We start from the raw sequence: 21,703 nt of genomic DNA on the forward strand, positions 1-21,703 counted from the left end.
CAACAAATACGGAATCATGCTTTTGAAAAATGCATCCAGCTCTCAAAAAGATCTCCGCTGGGTGCTTCTCCTGTTAAACTCGACAGGGAGGAAATAATCAAAGAGGGAGAAAACAAGGGCCTCAAAGGCGTGGATGTCCAAGGGTGGTCCCCAGGCCAGCAGCCCCAGAAACGCCGAGGCACACATTAAACGTGCAGATTCCCAGGCCCCAGGCCAGACCTACTGGATCAGGGAGTCGGGGTGGCCGAAGGGGGGCCCAGGAAGTCTGAGTGCTCACAGGCCCTGGAGGTGTGGCGGGGTGAACCCTGTGTCCTAGAGTCTGGGGTCCCAGAAGACCACAAGACTTGCAGGAGGTCTGGAGACCCCTGGCGACGCTCGTGCTCCCTGCATCTGCCGCCCCAGGTCCCGGGAAATCGGGTCCTCACGAGGAAGAGTCTAGAATGACCTGGGGAAGTGTAGCACATGATGGAAGCAGAGAGGGACCTACGTGGGTGGAAGAAGAGTTGTGGGCGGAGCTGTATTTCCGTGCCGCACCCAGGGGCCCCGAGCACAGGAAGTCTGCAAAAAGCCACGGGCACCTGCGGGGGTGTGTGTGTGTGTGTGTGTGTGTGCGCGGTGCAGTTAATCCATCCTCCGATTCCAGCTCTCGGCCACCTACGTAAACGTGCCTTCTTTAGACTTTGCAAACACACAGGATCACACACTATTTGGTCTTTGAAATTACCTTCTTCCATTCAGGATAATGTTTTTAAGATTCAACCCCGTTGGCACATATATTTCTTTTTATTGGTGAATAATAGCCCACCGAATGGGTATTAACCGCACGTTTATTTGTTCTCCAACTGACGGCCATTCAGATTATTTGTCTAAGGAGAATCCTGCTATGAATATTCACATAGACGTCATGCTGTGGACGTACATTCTCCGTCTTCTGGGACTGAATTCCAGGATGGAATGGCTGGGGCAGACGGGAAGTTCTTGTTTCGCTTTTTAAGAAAATTCCCCACCGCTTTCCAGAGCATGTGGACCATCTGACCGTCCCATCAGCAATCCTCTGGGGTCCCAGCTTCTCCGCATCTTTGCCAACACCTGCTACGCTCTCTTTTTTATTAGAACTGAGCCAGTGCGGGTGGACCGGTTACCTGACCGTGTCTCCGATTTTTATCTCCCTGAGGACCAAGGACGCTGCGCATATGATTCTGGGTTTATTTACCATCCGTTTACCTTCTTTGCGGAAATGTTTGCCCATTTTGTTTCGGGTTGTTTACCTCCTTACTGAGTTGCACGCGTTGTTTATAAACACTGCACGCCGGAATTCTTCTCCGGTGCATCATTTGTAAACATTTTCTCACCGCCGGTCGCTTGCATTCTCATTTTCATAATGATGTGTTTTGAAACGTGACACTTTTAAATGTCTACGCCATCCAGTTTATCGGCTTTTCTTTTTTTTTTTTTTTTTTTCCTTTGAGGAGCTGTGATTTCGGTGTTGAATCTAAGTACTCTTTGCTCACCCCAAGATCATGGAAATGCTCTATTTTTTATACAAAATTTATACAAAATTTTTATACAAAAGTATCATTTAAACTCTTACATTTAGGTCTATGATTTATTTTGAGTTAATGCTTGTAGATGGGGCTGATCTAAGTAAAGATCTAAGCTTTTTTTTCTGTTTATTTTTCTTTTTCCATAAGGATCTCTATCTCCCAAATGGCCCCGGCACCATCTGTTGAAAAGTGTTTGCATGAGATCGGTGTCATTTCTGCAGTAAGAATTTTGGAAAAATTCAACGTGGAGGCCACATGGGAGCAGGCTTTCCTTGTGAGCGGGTCTTGATGTGAATCTGACACACACACACACACCCCATTCCTTCCTGTCCAACTCCCTGCATGGGGTTTGCTTATGACCTCAGCCTGCTGCCTGAAAGCCGCAAGGGGAAACACAGAACTCTGTCTAACTCTCAGTGCCGCTCACACGTCCCCCATGAAAACGCTTCTGATCATCTGAAGTCTCATTATTTGGCTTAAAAGCTTCATGAACGTTTCCATTTTCCTCCCCAAAACAGCCCTATTCATTTCCTTGTGGACAGAAAGCTGCAAATAACCAGCGTCCGGTGGCGCAGACTATCTGAGGGAGACACACCGTCTTTACACCCAGGGCCTTTGTGCTTTTGGGGATCCATCGTCCCCCCGGGGTGTGCTGCTCCACCCACCTTGGAGAACCAGCACTGGACCCCGGCATCAAGGTCCTACGGCGGTCAGTTTCCTTCCTCTGAGCACAAAAAGGCAGACAGTGCGCCCGCATGCAGAGCGAGGCTTCCCGTGTCTGATGCTCACGGGCGAAACCAAGACGAAGGGCACCCGGCACCAGAGATAAACCTGAAGTCCTCTGCGTTGATACAATACTCTTTGTATCATTAGGGAAAAAAACCCCAAACCAGTCCCCCCACAAACATCCATTTTTATCAAAGCAAAGCCTGGGGAGATGGCTGTATACAAGCCCACAGTGAATACACAGTAACTCGTCTGTGGCGAGCGATGGTCTATTTATTATTATTTGTTTACAGCCCAGGCATTCCTGGCTTCAAACTCTTGTTCCTCGGATGCAGGTGACTCGCGCAGCCTGCTGCTGAACTGCGACTTTCCGTCCTAACGGTGCCACAGGTCAAAACGTTAACAATATGATGAACCGAAGCCGACCTCCTGGGGTCAAGGGCTAAGGCCTCCATGTCCACGGAAGGAGCTTAAAAGACGTATTGCTGAACGGAAGAAGCCAGCCTGAGAAGGCTGCAAACTGTACAATCCCAGCCAAGTGACACTCTGGAAAAGGCACGGCTGCAAAAGCAATGAAAAGATCGTGGTTTCCAGCGGTTTGGGGAGAGGGAGGGAGGGAGGGAGGAGCAGACGGAGCACAAGGGATTTTTAGGGCGATGAAATTAGTCTGTGTGACGCCGTAGTGGTGGCCACATGTCATCATGCACCTGGCAAAGCCCACAGAATGTGCACCATCAAGAGTGAGCCCTCATGTAAACTGTGGACGTTGGTTGATAATAACGTGTCCACGTTGGTTCATCGATGGCACCAAAGATGCCACACCGATGAGGGATGTTGAGGGTCGGGGGGGGTGGGGAGGGCTCCGTGTGACCTCTCTGTACTTTCTGCTCAGCTCTGCTGTGAACCTGAAACTGCTCTAAAAGAATAAAGTCTATTTAAAAAATCCGAAATAAAAAACGTTTAATTTTACATAAGGCATCACTTTTTATGCCCTGTGACCTGTGCTCCATCAGATGTGGACTCTTTTTTCTTACGAAAACCTTGCCTTCCGTGGGCAGCGGCAGAGAAGGACGACCATAAATTATTCACTGATCCCAACCAATTATTACAGAATGTTTGTTTCTCATGGAAACTGTTCTCATTTTTCAAGCCAATTTTTTTTTTTTTTTTTTTACCAAGACGTCCAAACACCATTTGCCCGCTCACAGTGGGAATACCCCAGAACTAGAGCTGGACGAAAGCCACATTATATCCAGTGAATATGTTACCACAAACCTTAAGACGACTTTTGTGATTCGACACATTTAAATTTATTTTTAAGTGTCTTCCTGGGATGTTTTGACTTAACTGGATCAAACCTTTTCATCCAAATCCTTTTGTAACCTGTGACCCTTCTTAATCTAGTTTTAAGAAACATACACCCTCCACGCCTCTCTGTACCTCATTCGTACAGATTTTATTTTTGAACGCTTTCTGCTTATTCAAAAAAATAAAGTGATGTCTTCATGTAAAACCTGAGTACAAACAACAAAAAAAGAATGGATTTAAGATTTTATCAAAATTTTTAACCTAGCCACACACGGCAAAGAATTAATTCAAAGAATTTCTAAAGTGGGCTAAATCCTAAGGAAGAAAAGAATCACACACACAAAAAAATTCTTGAACGTCCCTCAGCAGGTGTGTATCCTGCGTGTGTGTCACGGGAAAGGACAAAAGAGTAAATGAATGGACGCTGCTGGATTATATACAGACAGGGACGAAGACAGAGATCAAGACAGACAGAGCAAATGTGCCAAAATGTTAGCGACAGGCCGATACAGCGAACGGCGTACAACCGTTCATTGTGCAATTTTGCAACTTGTCTGTAGCTTTGAAACGTCCAGAAGGCTTCAGAGAATCGAAAAAATCCTCAGGGTTGGACATCGCATCTCCCCAGGTTTTGCAAACATCCCAAGGGGAGCCCCCTGACCAACGCCAGAGCTTTGTCTCTGAGCGGAAGGGACAAGGGGAACACACAGCACGTTGGACACTGAAGGTGCCAGACGTCGGGGCGACTGGTACTCGGGCCATCGCTGAACGCCCTCCAGCCACTGAGGGGCTGGGCCGCCCGCCACCTGCTGTCTGGACCTCGCCATCCCGGTGCCCTAACCGAGTCCACTTCCCCCCACCCACGGCTAGAGCTGTCCATTTATTTTTTAAAGAATTTGTCCACGCTCAATGGGCTCCCTGCTCTTAGCCTTGAGGGATGGTCCCCCGTCTTCATAACTAATGTGCACAGAAGAGCAGCCAGCCCCGCAGGCAGTGCCCTCTGGAGCATCTCCGGACACTGTCCACCTACGTTCAGAGGACGGTAGCCGTCCGGCTCCACACTGATTTCAGCCACCCACCTCGCAGGCTGGCCGGCTGCCTCTCTGAGACGCCCAGGCCGGGGGCTCGCTCCGTCTCTCTGAGATGCTCCGTCCCCGCCTGCGTCCCAGCACCATGCATGGGGGCCACGCAGAGACAGTCCCATCCCAGTCCCCAGGGGACACGTTCGTGGACTTGAAGACGCGGTCATGTCCCTTCCAAGCTGCACTCAGATGCTCTATCAAACCGGCCCCTTCCTGGAGCCCCAGTCCTTAACCACATCCGCCCCGGGAACACACTCTTGTCAATGCACCCTTAAGGTGATGCCCCGATGGGCCCCCTACTCCGCGAACCACGTCGTCCTCGCCATTCGGAAGGAGGGAACAGCTTCCCTGCACGATCGGGGACGCCCTGCCACCTTGCTCGCATCGTGCAGACGCGGCTTTTGATCCACCCACCTCGGGCTCTCTTCCCACCTTCTCTTCCCGCCCAAGCTGCTTATGGAAAATATTCCGCCGTGTTCCAAGTGTCACCTGCTTAGTAATGAAACATTAATGAGCCCAGCCAGCGTGTTTGATTTTTGTCTCGGAAACGGAGAAACCGCTTTGCAAGAACAAACAAAGTGAAATTAAAATAAGGGACTCCCTTCGATAGTGGAAATTGAATTTCTCCCCGAAGAATGTCTTAACGTCTGTAAAGCCGGGGCAGGGGTGGGTGCTGAGACCGGTGAGAGCCAGCCTGCATCCCTGCAGCCCCGCACCCGCCGGCCCCCCCGGGACGCCGCGGTCAGAGATGCGTGTGAGTGACGCGGCGCAGGTCCCGGGGCCCTGCACGCCCGGGTCCCCGGGAAGCCGGCGAGGGGGCACACCTACCGTTCTTGCAGATGGGACAGCACTGGTCGGGCTCGTACACGGGGTCCACACACTCCGTCTGGGGACACGCGGACACCGTGCACAGCACTTCCCCGCTGGCCTCACAGCGGCACCGCTCGCACGGGGACACCTGAAACACAGGCCACGGTCAGAGTCAGGGTCAGCGTCCTCACCGCACAACATACAGACATACCCAGCCCCGGGGTTTAGGGGGGTCCCCTCAGCGTAAACACTAGGTGGCCCCCCGGGTCTCTGTCTCCCTCTCTGCTCCCCATGGAGCAGCTAATTTTTAATTCGTCCACATAATGAGCTTTCTGTTGAAGACAAGTTTGTTTCTCTGAAGTGCAACAATCAAGGCAGCGTATTGAATTCTTGCCCGAGCAGCAGGCATCCTGCAGGTGACCCCCCTCCCCGCATCTCCGTGTTGAAGCGGCAGGACCGGAGAGGAAGGGGCGGGGGTGAGGAGGGAGCCCGGGGCCCGGCCAGGAGCTGTCTGAACGGGACCTCTCTTAACTCCCAGGCGACCCTAAACTGCACCTACCAACACGACCCGCCCTATTTACGGACGAGGAAAGCAGAACTCGGAAGCATCAGGGAGCTGGCCGTGGGCAGACCCTTCACCCGAGGCAGGGCTCCGGCTCCCAAGTCCGCGGTGGTGCCACTCCCCTCCAAGGCCTCCCGTGGGTCAGTCCCTTCCATCACGCAGTGTCACCTGGTCCTCCCGCATGCTGGCTCCAACTTGCCTCCAGCCACTGGCCCCAGTTCTATATTTTGGATCACTCCAATGGCACGATGGCCGTTCCTGGAAAGGCTGCACCCTGCCAAGAAATCCTCCTAGAAACAACTCTTATGGACCACGATGTGGATGGATCTTTTTCCTGGAAACCACCCACGCAGTGACTTTTCATGTGGGTTGACCCATGACCAAGCAGAAACAGCACATGCAGACCCAGTGATCAGAAGCAGAAGCTGGAAATACGTGCTTTAAAGGGCGGTGGACACGGGGGTTGTCAAACCGAGCTTCCTGGACAGGGGCTGGCTTTGGGTACCAGGCCCAGGATGCAACCAGCACTTACAGGGTTAAGGAACACACGCGACACTCGGCAATGCAGCCTTTGCCTACACACAGCAAAAGGGAGAAACGGAAATCTCCACCAGATGGCTTGCTTATTTCACGGAGCAAAAGCTCGACTTGTACTTAAAGGCATGTTTCTCAGGTGCCAGGCCACGGTCAGCCCGGCTGGGAGTCAGGACTCAAGGGTGTGTGTGTGTGTGTGTGTGTGTGTGCGCGTACACGTGCGCTCTTAAAAAATAATGAAGGATATGTACTACTTTATATAAAATAGGCAAATTGCAAAGACCTGTTGTACAGCACTGGGAACTATACTCAATACCTGGTAACAGCCTATAATGGAAAAGCATCTGAAAAAGACTAAATATATCTACGCAACAGCCAAGACATGGATGCACTAAATGTCCATCGACAGAGGACTGGATAGAGAAGCGGTGGTCTATTTATACAATGGAATACTATGCAGCCACGAAAAAGAATGAAATCATGCCATTTGCAGCAACATGGATGGACCTGGAGATCATCATTCTAAGTGAAGTATGTCAGAAAGAGAAAGACAGATACCATGTGGTATCACTTATATGTGGAATTTAAAATATGACACAGGTGAACTTATTTATGAAACAGAAAGAGATTCACAGACATAGAAAACAAAATCATGGTTACCGGGAGGGGGGGAAGGGGGCTGAGGAAGGATAAATTAGGAGTTTGGGACTAGCAGACACACACTACTGTATGCAGAATAGATAAACAGCAAGGTCCCACTGTGCAGCACAGGGAAGTGTTTTCAATATTCTGTAATAAACCATAATAGAAAAGAATATGAAAAAAGAATATATATATGTTTAACTGAATCACTATGCTGTGTGCCAGAAGCTGACATAATATTGCAAATCAAGTACAGTTAGAGAGGAAGAAAGGAAAAAGGGAGGGAGGGGGAGAGAGAGAGAGAGAAAGAAAGAAAGAAAGAAAGAGAAAGAAAGGAAGGAAGGAAGGAAAAGAGAAAGAAAGAAAGAAAGAAAGAAAGAAAGAAAGAAATAGAAAGGAAAGAAAGAAAGGAAGGAAGAAAGAAAGGAAGAAATAAAAGAAAGAAAGAAAGAAAGAAAGAGAGAAAGAGAGAAAGAAAGAAAGAAAGAAAGAAAGAAAGAAATAGGAAGGAAGAAAGGAAGGAAGAAAGAAAGGAAGAAATAAAGAAAGAAATAAAGAAATAAAGAAAGAAAGAAAGAAAGAAAGAAAGAAAGAAAGAAAGAAAGAAGAAGGAAGGAAGGAAGGAAAGGAGGAAAAAAAGACTAAAAAACCCGTAGAGCGTGGCCATGGACAAAATCTTCCTCTGCTTTGCATCACAGACTTAGAAGCTACAGCCAATCTCACAACAATATAGAGGCATGTATTTCAACCACATTCTTTTTTGGTATATATATAATTTTTATTGAAGTGTAGCAGAGAGCAGGTTGAATGTGACTCCCACCTGGTCTGTGTCCCAAACGTCCTTCCACCCTGGAAGGCAGAAATGACCTTTGCACGACATACAATGCCTTTCTTGTCTGATTTCTGGCGCTCAGCACAATGGCTCTGAGATCCGTCCATGTGGGAACACACACCAGTACTTTCTTTCCCTTGGATAATGTCCCACTGAATGGATGTACCACAGGTCCTTTATCCACTTTCTTGTTTAGGGATGTTTGGGTTGTTCTTGTTTAGGGCTGTGACCAAAAAAGCTGCTCTGAAAATTCATGCGCGCACACACACACACACACACACGAAACTGATTTCTAGACATTTCCTCCAGCTCCCTCCTGCCTACACAGCGGGACTCCCCCACCAGCCACCAGAATGCCCACCGACTTGGCAATGTCAACACAGCTTTTCTCAAATCCTGCTTTCAAACACACCTTCCTCATCTTTGCTGCCAGAAAAGGCCAGTGAGCTGAGCTGGGTGGGAGGTCAGAGATGCCTTGTGTCACCGGCGTCCTGCTGTCTGAGCACCGACCACCATCACATTCCCAGTCTGGGACTTTTTTTTTTTTTTTTTTTTTTTTTTTTACTGTGATTGCTGGAGAAGGTGCCCTGAAACCCCGCTGCCGCCGGACGCAGTGGCTCCTGGTGGCTGCAAAGCGACTGCGGGCTGGACGCCGAGGCCTCCCCACAAGCAGACACGGGGGACGCGTGACACCCCGAGAACAGTTTCCAGCCCTTGTCGTGCTTTCACGGATAGGATTAATTCACACACAGAGTAGAAAGACCAGCAGAGATAACAGACGTCAGCGCAGACCCTGCGCAGCCCCAGACAAACCCCTCTCTCCATTCCTCCATTCCTTCCATCCGTGGGGAGGGTCTGTTTATCCTTCTAACCCCAAAGTGATGGATTCCGCAGGGACACAAGAGAAGATTAACGTGAACACGAAGAGAAACACCGAATTCCGGGCCCGTCTCTCCCTTGCACTTTCCTGATTCCATTTCCTTCGAATTCCCAAGGACCCGGGTCCCCTTGAGTCCTCCTGCCACCCAGAGCCCTGCTCCGGGTCAGCCGGGCAGCTGACACCTGCTTCGGTGCCACTCGGGGGCCAGGGCCACACCTCTGTCACACCCGGAATCGTTCCAGTGACGGAGCTGGTGCAAAACACTGAAAAGGCTGGATGAACATTGACCAAGTCAGGAAAGACAGGCTCGGAAAGACACAAGAGCTGAGGCCGACGTGCCGGGCGCGTGATGGAAAACGCTGAACGAGAAAAATCTGCACCTTGGCTTCAGGAAGGGCTGCTCCCCGCCTCGGCAGGAGCTGCCCGGGGATCAGACACCCACTCAGGAGGAAAAAGGATCAGACACAAATTGTCCTCTTCCGAGGGTTCACGATGCGGATGGCACGTTTAATCCGCCGAAGGAGGACACACCGGCCCTGGAATGAGATGCACTTTAAAGCCGCGACTTGACAGAAGGGGCAGGATGCTGTGTAATGAACTGTGTGGCCCCTGGGTCTCTCAGCGCACAGTCTGAGATAAAGATTTGCAAATATTAACTATGGTGCATAAAATAGACACACAAGTTTATACTGTGTAGCACAGGGAACGCTATTCGATGAAAAAGAATCTGAAAAAGAACACATGTGAATATATACGACTGAGACATGACGCTGTGCACCAGAAAGGACACATTGCAACCGACTATATGTCAATTAAAAACAATTTTTTTTAAATTAAAAAAAAGCAAAACTTCAAGATTCTGGAGCAATCAAATCCTGCCCCTGGGGGCGGACGTCACGCCACCCACAGCCCATTAATTACAGCTTTTCTAACTGCTCCACTGTGTTTTGTCAATGTTTCCTATAAATGGTTGAACTTTATACGGAGTCGCCGAGGGTTCTGACTCTCTCAAGCATTCAATCCACAAGCTTCAAATGCAAACATGGACGGTGCAGGATGCGGGCACGTCCGTCTTGCGGACTCGGGGTGACACACGCCCGGGTCCTGGGACAGTGATGCCAGGAGCCGGCTTTCCCTGGCTGCATCACCAAGCCCTCCATCCTCCAGGGAGCAATGCCAGAGGCTCACTGCCTCACGGGATCCCGTATTCTCAAGGACAGATGCAAGGAAACACCCAAGTCACTGACCTCTGAGCTCCCCAGAGGTCGGGGACATTGAGACATAAATGCATGGAAAAAAAACTAGCAGAATGGCAGGGAACGGTCGGTGCCAGCTGAGCTGGGAGCTGGGTGCCTGTTACGGATTTTAAAGGCAAGGGCTGTCGCTTTTGGTGGGAGGGGCAGGGAAAGATCAGACTGGAATATGGTTAAGTCAGCTGGGGAGGATGGAGGGACACCATCGAGACAAAGAGGGGCCTCGGAGGTCCCTCCTGGGCCGACGACCTGCCCCAAAGAGACCCAGAAACTGGTACGAACAAACGCTTCCCAGCATCCGCCGACGTGGCGAGCTGCAGAACTCAAAGACTGGTTCTCAGACGAAAAGAGCAAGGTCTTAGTGCCCGTCGGGCCCCTGGCTTCTGCTCACACCTTATGACCCAGGGACATCGTTACTCTGAAAACCTCAAACCCAGAAACAAGCGGCCGGAGGCTGGCGCTAAAACCGCCCTCCGCGAAAAGGAGCCTTGGCTTTGGCCCTTCGCAACGCCACTGGCACCGTCCTTGTCACCAGGTGGCGGAAGTGTCCTTTCCAGCTGCCGAGCGTCCGGCCTCACGGTTGCTCACGTGACGCCCTTGAGGGCAACCGCCAAGTCTCCGTCTGTTCCAGGCGCCAGGTCTGTTAGCTTTTGATAACCTGCAGTCTTGTTGCGTTGGGGCTGGAGGGACACGCAGGAACAATGCTTTCCAGCTCTGGTTTTTTCTGGGGTGGAAACACACGCACGGATCTGGTGAATCGCCAAGAAATCTACACAGGAGGTCGGGGCAGCGGCCAGAACTCGGGGGGGCCACTCCCGTGCCACCTCCCCGAGCACGTCCTGCGCCCCCTGCCTCCATCGAACACCCTCTCCTGACTCCCTGCAAGAAGTCTGGGCGGTGCTGCGCAGCCCCCACCCTTCTTTTCAACAGTCCCCTCGAACTAAATCTTTCCCCAAACTTGAGCCGGGTTCCTTGGGTGAACCTGTCTCCATCGAGGCCAAGGCGTCGCCAAGCTCTGTCTCCCCCCCCCCCCCCCCCCGCCCCGGAAGCAGCGGGTCCCGCGGCCACCGGGCAGCCTGCGTCCTCCAGGCTCCATGCCCGTCAGTCAGGGCCGCTCGGCCATCGCTCCACCTGCTCCGTGTCCCGCCATCCGCCCTCCCTCCCGGGGGGGAGGCGGCAGCGCCTTCCAGCCTCCAACCCCAGCCGACGGCTTCTGTTTGTCTCCTGCGCCCTGTTGTTTTGTTCTCTTTGGTGCCTCCGCGGGCTGTCAGAGACCGGATCCGCACACAAAGGGGCTTAATTAAGAACTGGCCCCGGGAGCCGTCAGTACCACGGATCGAGAGGCACCGGGCTGACACCCCCAACACAGCCCGGCTTTCTTCTCAGGCACCAAAGAGCGGCTTTTCCTTCTTACGGTTTAGCCGGAGGCCAGACCCTCTGTCTCAAACTGTCTTTCAAACCCTCTTGTGAGTAATTGGCTCAGATTAAGATCCCGCAGGTCCTGGCGTAAGCGAGGGGGTGGATTTTGGCAGCGTTCGCACAGTGGGCTTCCTGCTCTGGGAAACAGGTGAGCAGCTAAATGAGAACGGCCTTGGGGGCGAAGCCTTTGTGGGGTCATAATGGGAGGTCGAGGGTGAGACCCTCATGGTGGGGCTAGTGTTCCTCTAAGGGGCGGCAGCGATGGCTCTGTGCCACGTGAGGACACAGTGGGAAGGCGCCGTGTGCCCGCCAGGAAGAGGGCCCTCAGCAGAACCAGACGGTGCAGCCACCTTGAACTTGGACTTCCAGCCCCCAGAACTCCGGGGAGTAAATCTCTGCAGTTTCAGCCTCACACTCTATTGCATTTTGTCACGGCAGCCTGAGCAGGCCTCGCCTGCAACCCCACTTCTGCAGTGGAGGGAGATGTGTGCCCACGGGGTCGGGGGGGCATCCCCTGACCTCCCTCCCCTGCCCCCCCGGGGCAGCTGCGAACAGACCAGCGCAGAGCGGAGCAGAAGCCGGCGAGATGCTCAGCGACCACAGGTGCCCCCGGCGGCCGGACTCCGTGCTGCCCCCCAACACTGGGCCCGTCAGGGCGTGGCCTCTCTCCTCCCACCTGGGAGCACGGGGGACGGTGGCATTTTGATGGCATTAATTTCACAGACACTTTGCTCGTGCATGGGTTAACAAATTCAGACCTTACTAGAAGGGGCGTGACGCCCACTGGGCATGACCGCCTAGAGACCCGGCAGCCTGGGGGGACAAGGCTGAACAAACTCCTCCTCTTTAAAAAAAAAAAAGAAACAAAACAATGCGGAGATCGAAACCCTTCTGTTTGAGAATTAGTGTAAAGCCTTGAAGATAGGGGATCCATAGGAGAAAGACACAGAGACGTGGTTTTCCCTTAATATATAAATGACCAAGTAAGTGTCTTCCCAGAGTCAGCTTTGGAAAGACGGGTGTGAGTGTGTGACCCGGGGATGGGTTCTCCTGGGGACCAGATCCAGATTCTTCCAGGGAATTAAGTCAACTAAGAAGACGAGGCGGGAGCTGGGTGCAGCATAGGGAGTGGTGGGGACTGCGGCAAACGGGGGAGACGCTTAATGTACCCCAACCAGCATGCACACCTCTTCCTGCCACAGACACACCCCAGGACACGACAAAACCGTGTGGTCTTCTTCATCTGAGACGCTCAGCAGGGAAGAATGCAATGCAGGTGACCCCAGGACCGTGGCAGCCGCCCCTGCCCAAAGCGGACGCAGCTCCAGAGCAAGACTCACAACGGGGGGACTAGATGGCGGCCACCGGATGCCCGGCTGGACGCCCTCTGAGGTCGGAGCCGGGCTCCCACCGGCCGGCCTCGGCTGCCCATCACCCGGAGAGCGCCGGGCCCCAGCCCAAGCCGGGGCTGCGGGCGCTCCTGGCTGTCACCTCTGGTCCCACACTTCTCGGAGCATCCTGCAGCTCCAGCAGGTCACCGCCAGCCGTGTCTCCAGGTAAGGAAGCCCATTTCCGAGGGGTTTTAAGCTCAGGTGGAGGAGAAAACGCAGGGACCCTCACAGGAGAGGGTCCATCTCTGAGCTCAGACCGTCCCTGAGTGCTGGCCGGTCCCTGCGGTCACCCTGGAGCAGGCTGGGCGAACTGCCCTGACGTCCTGGAGGGCACCTGAAGCCGGAGGGCAACTTGCTTCCCGCGGGAGCCGCGCTGCGCTGAGAGGCTGACATCAGAGCACAGTTCAGCCCTCGGGCGGTCCTGCCGCGCGTCCCCAGCTCCTCACAGACCCAGGGAAAGGCAGCGGCCTTGTCACAATTCCTTCTCTTCCTCCTCCTCGTCCCTGACACGTCTGCCCGTGTGACCTGATCAATGCAAAGGGGCTCAGGGCAGCCCTGCTCCGCGTGGGAAGGCGCCGCCCGCATCCCGGCCACCTGCAGACTCCCTCCGTGCGGCCCCAGGGGACAGAGATGACCCGGTGACACCCTGTCCACTGGCCCAGGGCCTTGCGTCCCCAGAACAGAAGTGTCAACAATGCAGCAGGGTGAAGGGCCACGGGGCTACCCTGACCCCTCAACGGGAATTAATAAACGTGGGTCGTGGGTCAAAACTAATCTTGTATTCTATTTGTTTCCAGCCTTTTTTTTTTTTTTTTTAATGGAGGCTCTGGGGATGGAACCCAGGACCCTGTGCATGCTAAGCATGCCCTCTACCCCTGCACTATTCCCCACCCCGCTGTCTCCAGGCCTTCTGAAACAAAAATATTGCCATACCTTGTCCAAAGACACTGCCAAATTTGAAAGTAAAACATAGGCAAGAAATTGTTTTTTAAAGTTGGACAAGGGAGCGAGAAATGAGGGCAGCCTGTGAACCACGACAAAAGCAAAGCCATGACCCACAGAAGGACCGGTCCATCCGCTTTTTCTGGGCTGCTCGGGGGGCAGAGGGCACCGACAGCCACGCAAGAGGGAGACTCCACTCAGAAGTGGTCTGAATTTGATCGCAGGACGGGCCGGAGCATCGTGCATGGCCGGCTGGAGCTTGGTGGCACCTGTGACCGGCAGAAGGAGGGGCCTGTGAACACGGCCATCTGTTTCACGATTCGGTCAGAAGCTGCACTCGCCCCCAGCAATGCCGTTTTCCCCAGAAGCATTTAAAGGTTGCATTTCACGGTGCTTCCCGTCTGCTCAGAACTGTGACAATGCCTCCTGGCGTTGGTTTTGGGGGCTGTTCTGTGCCCCGCCGGGTTCCAGCAGCACGCCTGGACCCACGCATCCTCCCACCGCATCCCGTTACGACAACCGCATCTTCTCCACGTGCCACCAGGCTCCCCGGCCCCCAGCTCCGCGAAGCAACAGGCTTCCTTCCGCTCCTCCTCGACCCCCTGACTTTGCGTCTGGGGTCGCGGCCCTTCTCCCTGCATTTCGGCCTTCAGGCTGCATCTGCAAGCCCTCTCGGGGAAGGTGTGTGGCTGGTCCGCTCGCTGCTTTGGTCTGAAACCACTTCGGTCCAAGCTCCTTCCTGGAGGGCAGCCTGGCTGGGACGTAAATTGCATGAACACTTACTTTTTGTTCTTTTAAACACTTTCTTTCGCTACTTTGGGTTTTCAGGCGGTCAGCCTAATTCCTGTCACGTTGTGGGTTCAGTCTGTTCCCAGCGGGATGTTAGAGTTAGCTGAGATTATATATATATACATTTATATATATTTTTTATCTTTCTTTAGACGCACTGGGATTCCCCAATCAGAAAGCAGGGGCCTTCCGACTAGATGATCGTGGACACTCTGTCTTCGTTTCTTCCACGTTCTCTGCTACATCTTTCAAAATTCTAATCGGGTGTGTGTTACACCTTTTCTGTCTCGTGTCCACGTATCAAAACGTCTTCCTCTGTCCCGTCTGCGGACCTGGGTTTCCTTCTGGGAAACTTCAACTCTACCTGCTGGTTCCCTAGGTCATCTCGTAATCTGCACCTCCAGGCCCTCCCAGGCTGAGCCTCCCCGTGGTAACCCAGCGTTTATTTCTTTGGGAATGTTACTGTTTGGGCCCCGATCTGGTGGCGTTGGTCGTGGCTGCCTCAGGCTCAGGGCGCTCTCCCCTCTGCTGTGTAATTTGTATTCCGACATCACACGCCTTGGAACGCAATTCGCAGGGACGCTGTGCAGCCTGGATGGACGGCACGTGCTTCCCGAGGGTGCTGGCCTCCGTCGGGCGCCTGTGGGCGTGGCCAGCCTGGGACCCCTTTAAATAAAAACAAGCCTCTTGGAGTTTTCAGACCCCTCAGGGAAGAGTGAATGGAGACAGAAACACTTGAGAAGGACCCTCCCAGCTCTGCAGGCGCTGAGGCCTGTCCAGGGGTCTGTCTGCTCCGACCTCTGGCAGGCCAGGCTCCTCCGGGACCCATCCTGGTCTGATTCTGTCTCTCTGGGGCCCTGGATGTGTCACGTGCGGCAGCCTGGCCCTGAGGACCGAGGGTCGGGCCCCAGGCATCAGCGATGCTCACAGCCGCCCCGGAAAGGCTGGCCTTTCTCTCTGGATCCTGACTCCCACCCCTGGGAATTAATCTTTCTCTCTCTCTCTCTTTTTTTTTTTTTTTTTTTTTGCCATTTCAGCCATGCTTTTAAGAAGATGTGTTTTATGTGAGACCCAGGATGTCACGAGTCCTGTTTCATGCACTGTGGCTTTTCAGGCCATCAGTCTCCCATATTCCCCGGCAAGGGTGGCCTCATCACCTCCTTAAAGCAAAACTCACTTCTGCCCAAACAGGGGACGTGCAGAGCCACCTGGCACCTTGATTTTCCATCCCTGGGCTTTGGGGCGAAGGCTTCCACGAGAGCTCCCAGGGCCGCGGGCAGAGGCCTGACATCATCCTTTTCTGCAGATCTGACAGGCACTGGATGTCCTAGCCGCACCCCGGGGCCCGACAGAAATAGAAGGAGCGAAGTCCAGCTGGCAGGATCTCAGCCTTGGAACAGACACGCCGCAAGGAGGTTTTCCGGCTCTGCGGGCAGAACGGACCGTGAAGGATGGCTGCAGGGGCCCTGGGCTCGGGCGGGAACCCACCACCTTGGCTCAAACTCGTGCATATTCTTTTGGAGACAGACTCGGGTCCTCCCCCCACCCCGAAATCCCAGAACCCCAGGACTTTTCCGTCACTTAAAAACAGCCCAGCAGCAACCCCTGGAGTCCAGGCGAGTGGCTTCCACCTGGCCTTCCACCCTGAGGGCCCTCTCGCCACGTTGCACACTCCTGGGTCGCTGCCCCCTCGCTGGAGGGACCCGAGGCTTTGTCTCCGCATATCCACTCTCTAGCCCAACGCCTGCAAATGTTTCTTTGAAGATGCATTCTTTTTGGAGGAACTGAATGCAGGAGTGCGTTTTCTGTTGGGAAGCATCAGATCTGGAAGCAGCATCCAAGAAGGAGACATTTACAGGAAAACACAGCCGAACGGTGAGGACCTCCCCAAGACTGGAGCCTGGGGAAGACGGTCTTTCCGGCTGCGGGCCGCACCTCCCAGAAGGTCCATGCTCCGCAGAGCGCACTTCCAAGGCCACACGAGCAGCGGGCTCCCACTCCCCTGTCTGTGCAGAGCTCTGCAGGGTCACACGTGCCTCATTCCCTCCTCATGACGTGGGCCACAAGCAGGATACCGTCCACGCTTTACCACCAGAGGCTCTGAGAGTTGCCCGGGGCACAAGGACGGAGCAGAACATGGCACCGGGGCGTCTTCAGACGGTGGGTCCTCTGCCCTCGGAGCTCTAGGAGCTGCCTGTCCACCCGAACTGCGGGGCAGGACTTGACGGTGTGGGACCAGGCCTGGGGGCCTCCCCGGATGCCCACTGGCTGGCCGATTTGGAAGAAGGCACTGGTTCTCTAAGGGGCAGTTTCTCCCCTTGCGGGCAGAGGGCATCACCTAGGAGCGAGGCCGCAGGACCACGGGGAAGTCAGGCCAAGCAGGGGTGTGGTCAGCTGGCGAGCAGGTGTCCTTGGAAAGGAGCAGGTGGCTGCCACCTGGGACTCGTCCGCTCTCACGACCAGGTGGCAATCAGACAATGACTTCTCATTTGTCAGATGTCCGCAGTAGTCACACGTCTGTCTTCTGTGTGGTGGGCCGCGCAGAGCAGCTCCCTGGGCCGGGGCTGGCTGTCGGGTCAGCGGTGTGTCTGCCGAGGGCCTGGTCACCCCCGAGGTCCGCCCACCTGTCCAGATCCAGCACCCCGCAGGGAATCCCGCCCTTTTGTCCTCAGGGGGGTCCCGTTCCCCCTACAACTCAAGATTTCAGGCCTTGAAGGACACAGTTATTTATTGGGTCCTCGATGGCCTGGGTGAAACACAACATAAACCCACTGAAATACTATATAAAAAGCCACCACACTGATTCAGCATTTACCAGACACAGATGCGGGCCAGGTGCCTCCGCTCCTCCACGGACCACAAATCCCCTCAGCCACACAGAAGGTGCCACCCATCACCGAGGGGCCGTGAGCAGCCGCAGGCACGTGGGGAGGGCACGATGCTCAGAGCCCGGCAGGCCAGGCCTCAGAACCCAGCTTCCCTAGTTACGGGATTGCTGACTTTGATCAAATTCCTGAAGTGGTTTGAGCCTTAATTTTCTCTCCTTTAAAACAATAAAAATAAAAAATACCATTAATATTAGTCTGTTGTGTAAATCCTCCCAAAATGCAGACAGCGCATTGGCACTGGACAAACGCTGGCTTCTTTTTTCCCATCATAAAAGCCTACACTTTGGGGGGTTAGCAGATACGGGTCCGGTTCAAAATCTCCCTAAGACACCTCGGCCATGGCAAAAGGTCCTCAACATTTGGTCCTATCCAGAGAGTCCATGAGAATATTCGGGCCACGCCAAGTGGTTTTGGACGGGACCAAGGATCAAGGACCTGTCGGTGTGGATCAAGCTTCTTAGGGACGTTTCGGACATTTTTATAACGTTCGTCTCACCAGATGCGCAAGTCAAGCACTGTGTGGAACATGTTAATAAGCAGTTAGTTATTTAAGTTGGGTTTCCCCTGCCTGAGTCAGGGACACGTCTGAAGGGCCCAGAGAAACCACATGGACTTTCTTCTTTAAAAAAAGAAAAAAGAAAGTTGCCATTTAAATGGCTTTAGCCAGAAAGGCAGAAACTAAGAAATCCAGAACTTGCAAAATCTTCTTAGAAACTACGAGAAACTCCATGGTAGCAACAGCACACGCAGGAGACTGACTTATGGAAAAGAACGTGCACCTTGCGGGACTTAAACTTTGCAAAGGTGGATAATGATGGCTTTGTTCCGGGTTAAGCAGCATTCGCCAAAAGACTATAAATGCCGCGAGACTGTCTTTCTCTTTACTGGCAGTTTCTCATAATTGCAAGAGAGATCTGTTTAGATGGCGCTTTTGATTCCAAATTTCATGTAAGATTTTTTGACTTTTTTTTTCATCATAAACTCCCAGCCAGGAGATTTTTTTTGCAGCAAGCCAAATGCTGAGGCTCTCGTGTGACTCACGGGTCCGGAACCACTTCACCTGCGTTCAGTTATCTCCCGTCCAACAGTCCCCACGCGTTAAAAGACAGCCCAGCAGGCGTCGCTGATCCATAACTCATGTGCTCTTTTCCTTCCGAGGTTCCTCCAACTGCAAGTCAGGGCTCCAGCCTGGACACCCTGGGCAGATCCCACCCCGACCAAAAGCAGGTGAAATTTCGGTTCTCCTGCACACCTTTATCTCGGGGAGGCACACGCATTCCATGAGGTTCTAGAAAACACCGAAACGAGCTTGCAGACCTCGTTTCCAGCTCCATGGGTCCCTGGCGATCAGGATTCCCAGGTGCAGGGGGCAAGGGGGGACAAGTTCTTTTGAGGTTCGAAACGGAATGGTTTTACATGAATTGGATTTCAAATCTGACCTGCTGCTGGCCCCCGCGGTTCGTCACCAGGGGCAAGTGTGAAAGAGATCAGCAGAGCCCGGGGCAAAGGGTTCACTGACACAAGTGATGTGACAGTTCCTGACGGCGCCTGGCGTGGAATACACAGATTCACGGTGGTCTCAGTGGGCCGCTTAATTATGCTTATCAGACCTTCATTAGTTTATTACCCATCACTCTGTGCCTTGTCTGTAAATTCTTTCTGCCCATCAGCCTTGCTACTGCAACCCGCCCCCCACCCCACAGGCCTGGGACGGCCACTCTGGTCCCCGACAACCTACGCGACAGGCTGGACCGTGTCACCCCCCAAATTCAGATGCTGATGGCCTAACCCTAATATCTCAGAATGTGACTGTCTTTAGACACGAAGTCTTTCCAGTGGTGACAAAGGGAAAAGGTCATATGAGCTGGTCTGAAGCCAATCCGCCTAGGGTCCCTGTGAGGAGGGATCAGGACACAGACACGCACAGAGGAAAGGCCATGCAGGGGCACAGGATGGAGACAGCCTCGGGGGAAACCGGCCCTGCTGGCACCTTGCCCTCGGACTTCCAGCCTATAAATGTCTGTTGTTGACGGCCTCCGGTCAGTGGTTCTTTGCACTGCAGGTGACATACCACGGGAAGCAGGGAGCACCACTCATTTAGAAAAATTATAAACCAGGAGGCAGGCTTCCTGACTCAGAGCTGGATGCCGGCTGGTATGAGGTGAAGACAGGACACTTGGTAAAATGTGAGCAGCAGTGGAGGAAATCCTACAAGTAACTGTGTTTTTATTTGGCTGCACAAAATAAATCGCGAACACCCCTGCAGGAATGAGGAGATGACTCTATTATGAGCACCTTAACAGTATCTCGTCCAAGCAAGTGAGGTCTTCAGCGGACATCCGGCTGAGATCCACCAGGCAGAGAGGAACGGGGGGTTTTTTGTGGGGCAAAGAGTAGGGAGAGGAGGCGGAAGGCAGGCTTGGAGCACAGAGAAGGCTGCGCAGAGGACAGCAAGTGGACGCGGACCCAGGCAAAGAGAAGCTCAGGAGGGCGGGCGAAGCTACGCTCTGTCCAGGACCCAGCGCGCATCCAGGCACAAGAAGGATCTGGGTTCTGGTTTCTGACTTCAGACACCCACCGACGGCGTCCTGCCTCCATCACTCTCAGAGAGCAGAGAACAGACCACCTCAACGCCCGAGTGCCCCCCAGGGAAAGAGGTCCAGAACCGGCCTCCCTTCCACCTCCATCCTTGCTACGGTCAACAGCGTTCCAAGCAGAACCCTTTGTACCGCCACCTCCATTTGAATTGCATTTTCTTTGGCAAAGCGCTTCAGATACAAAGTGCATTCCTTCTCCCTTTTCCCTGTACTTTGCGCCACGCAGACTGCAGGCTGCAACGGCTCTCCTCTGAAGCCCAGGGTACCCGGAGGAGCAGGCACGCGAGCAGCCGTGCCCTGGCGCTCAGCATCACGTCCCGACAATGCCCCGTTGTTGCAGCGCACAAACCCCCGGGGCCTCCCCGCTGACCCTCTGCCCTTCTGCGCTCCTGCTCTTTGGCACGTGGAAGGAAGCTTGCACAAAGCCAGGGTACCTTTGGGCGATGCCTGGAAACCTTCCCGATACTAACAGAAAGGAACAAGCCTTGTGACATAGTTGCACTGTGCTTACAGGAGCAGGAACAGCGTTAACATTTCGCGGCAGCTTTGCAACATTCATGCACGTGGGCCCCTTGGCAGCGGGGTTAAAGGCTCCGTGAGCGAAGGGCTGCTGGAAGGTGAAAAATGCACTTTATAAAAAGTAGCTTTACGGGCACTGTGATTCGCCCCGAGATGATCAGCTCCCCGGTCTCCATTCTGTTCCTGACATCTCTCAACTCCAGACCGTGAAACATTTGAGCTATCGACCGATTTTTGAAAACAGGAACTGAATAAGGAAGCCCCTCCCCCAGGGCACCCAGCGCTCGGCAATGAGCAACTAAGACAGAGGTTGGAATTCTTCCTTCTACCTCTGATTCTTGCTCTGTGATGTGGTTGGGTTTTTTTTTATCAACCCAGGACCTCCTGCCTGCTCAGCACGCACTCTGCCGCTGAGCTCTACCCTCCCCTCCACGGGACGCTCCAAAGAAGTGTCTACAGAGCAGCACGCAGTGTGAAAAACCAACATTATTAACGAGAAACTCACTGCTCTGTCTTTGCCCCACCACACTGAGATTTTTGTACGCACCTAAAGCAGAAGGGCACTGTTCGTCTGCAACCCTGTCCCAGGCCGACCTGGAAGGTTCCCTCCTTCCGGCTTCCCCAGCTCCCACGGCCAGCTGTGCCTCGGCACTTCTGATTTATACCCAAAACATCTGGAGACGTACCTGCCCGGCTCCCCAGCAACCGGGAAGCCTTCTGAGGGCAGGGCTCCTGACTCACTTCTGTTGTGTGGCCAGGTTCTGGGGACCCACAGCCGCCCTCCCCAGCCGCCTTCCTTGCTCAGCTCCCAGGATGCCCTCTGCTGCCCGGGAGAGCTCTGGCATGCCAAGTCAACAGGCCAAGTCGAGCCAGGCCAGAGGGTGAGCGGACCGTGGCGGGGTTGGAATGGCTGGATGGCCGGGCAGTTGCCTCCCAAGCTCACTAGTAAAGCAGCAGGGCTTTTGGAGTTCACCCCCGGGCAATG

At 53.7% G+C, this 21,703-nt stretch overlaps 1 protein-coding gene across 1 annotated transcript in view; it reads right to left on the bottom strand.

Moving 5' to 3' along the window:
• VWC2 (von Willebrand factor C domain containing 2) overlaps nucleotides 1–21,703 on the bottom strand; it is a 45,561-nt gene that overhangs the window by 21,804 nt on the left and 2,054 nt on the right. Inside the window, 1 exon segment of the mRNA XM_032476243.1 lies at nucleotides 5,489–5,618. Coding sequence (XP_032332134.1) covers nucleotides 5,489–5,618 — 130 coding nt within the window.

Source organism: Camelus ferus, unplaced genomic scaffold (genome assembly GCF_009834535.1).
Source record: "Camelus ferus isolate YT-003-E unplaced genomic scaffold, BCGSAC_Cfer_1.0 contig313, whole genome shotgun sequence".
Classification (NCBI taxonomy): domain Eukaryota; kingdom Metazoa; phylum Chordata; class Mammalia; order Artiodactyla; family Camelidae; genus Camelus; species Camelus ferus.